General features: G+C 45.2%; 1 protein-coding gene across 1 annotated transcript in view; it reads left to right on the forward strand.

Moving 5' to 3' along the window:
• Nucleotides 1-1,452, forward strand: part of HMCN1 (hemicentin 1) — a 185,525-nt gene that overhangs the window by 83,650 nt on the left and 100,423 nt on the right. The window contains 1 exon segment of the mRNA XM_017736452.1: nt 427-601. Coding sequence (XP_017591941.1) covers nt 427-601 — 175 coding nt within the window.

Consider the following 1,452-nt stretch of genomic DNA (forward strand, 5'->3'; position numbering starts at 1 on the left):
CCAAGCCTTCCTGTCATCATCAGTCCAATGTTATTAAAATTTGGTTTAGGTTTAGGTGTAGGTGTGCTTTGCAAGGCTTTTATTGCTTGGATTTACTGGGGCTGTAGTGTAACAGTTCAGGGAGTGGTTGCAAGCTACCTGTGCCATACAGAGCTCAGAACATGCAGGAATTACAGCCATCTGTTCTGTCCATCTTTTTGAATGGGTAGTCCAGGCTTTCTGGTATTTGTGGTGTTCCATGTGGGCCCGTGTCTGAGCTACAGGCATCACTACATCAGCACGGCAGTGATTTATCTCTATTGCAGAGAGGTCATTAAAATAGGATTGTGATGTTTTATACCTGATGAAAAAAGAGATGTTATCTGGTGTTACATTTGTACAAATATGTATATTCATTGCAGCTTCTTAACGTGTTCCATGTTACAGTGAAACCTAGAGTGTCCAGGCCTGGAGACCAGCAAGGAAATGCACATGATAAACCCATAGAGGTCTCAGTAATTGCGGGGGAAGATGTCACACTTCCATGTGAAGTGAGGAGCTTGCCACCCCCCATAATTACCTGGGCCAAAGAAATGCAGCTCATATCTCCATTCTCTCCAAGGTAACAGTGTTTGATGAAAATAAAAGAAGTGAAATTGCCTCTTAAGCTTTCAAGATTTTGGAAGGATATGTGATTTCTGATTACCACAGGATTGCTCAGAAGGTGTTACTTTGTCCTGCCTGACCTGTTGTACTGGCTGGTGAAACTCTCTTTCCCAAGACTGCTAAGCCTGTGCATGGTTGCACAGCTCCAGTTCCAGCATGTGCTTATATCCAATCTCAGGAGGCTAGGAGGAAAGAGATCCTGGCTATTTGTACTGTGGTGGTGCCCAGAGACCCTCATAATCTGTGCATGATTATAATTGTTTAAAAACTGTGCTTCTTTTCTTATGTACTTCACATTTATGCTCAGGGGAGTACTGTCTGTGATTTGCACAAAGCCTGGACTGCCAGTAGGATACAGATGATGGTGATAAATGTTTGGGTGTGCTGACAAGGGCGCGTTGCTTGCTGTGTTTTGGATGCAAAAACTCACCAGAGACTCTTGAACATGTGAAAGCAGAGTTAAATACTCGTAAAATGTTGAGCTGACAGCCTTAGAGAACGAAGAGCTGGGGACTGTGTTGGACAGGGAGTTCTCCCTTTTTATTTAATGTGCCACAGAACAATAGGGGAGATGAGCTGGTGACTATTCCCTGGATGTTCCCCACTGGAGTACCAGGTACGGTCACAGGTTCTGCTGCTGCTTTCTGCTCCTCGGGGTCCCTCAGAAAGGCCAGCTATGTCCATGAAACAGAGGATGGCAAGGCTGGCCACAGGCACACTGTGCTTGCTGGTGTCTCCCAGTGATCCCATGGACAGAATCAGCCAGTGTCTGAGCTGAGTTAAGGAATTGTGCTGGAGATACTCTTT

Source organism: Corvus brachyrhynchos, unplaced genomic scaffold, assembly GCF_000691975.1.
Source record: "Corvus brachyrhynchos isolate BGI_N302 unplaced genomic scaffold, ASM69197v1 scaffold155, whole genome shotgun sequence".
NCBI classification, from domain to species: Eukaryota; Metazoa; Chordata; class Aves; order Passeriformes; family Corvidae; genus Corvus; species Corvus brachyrhynchos.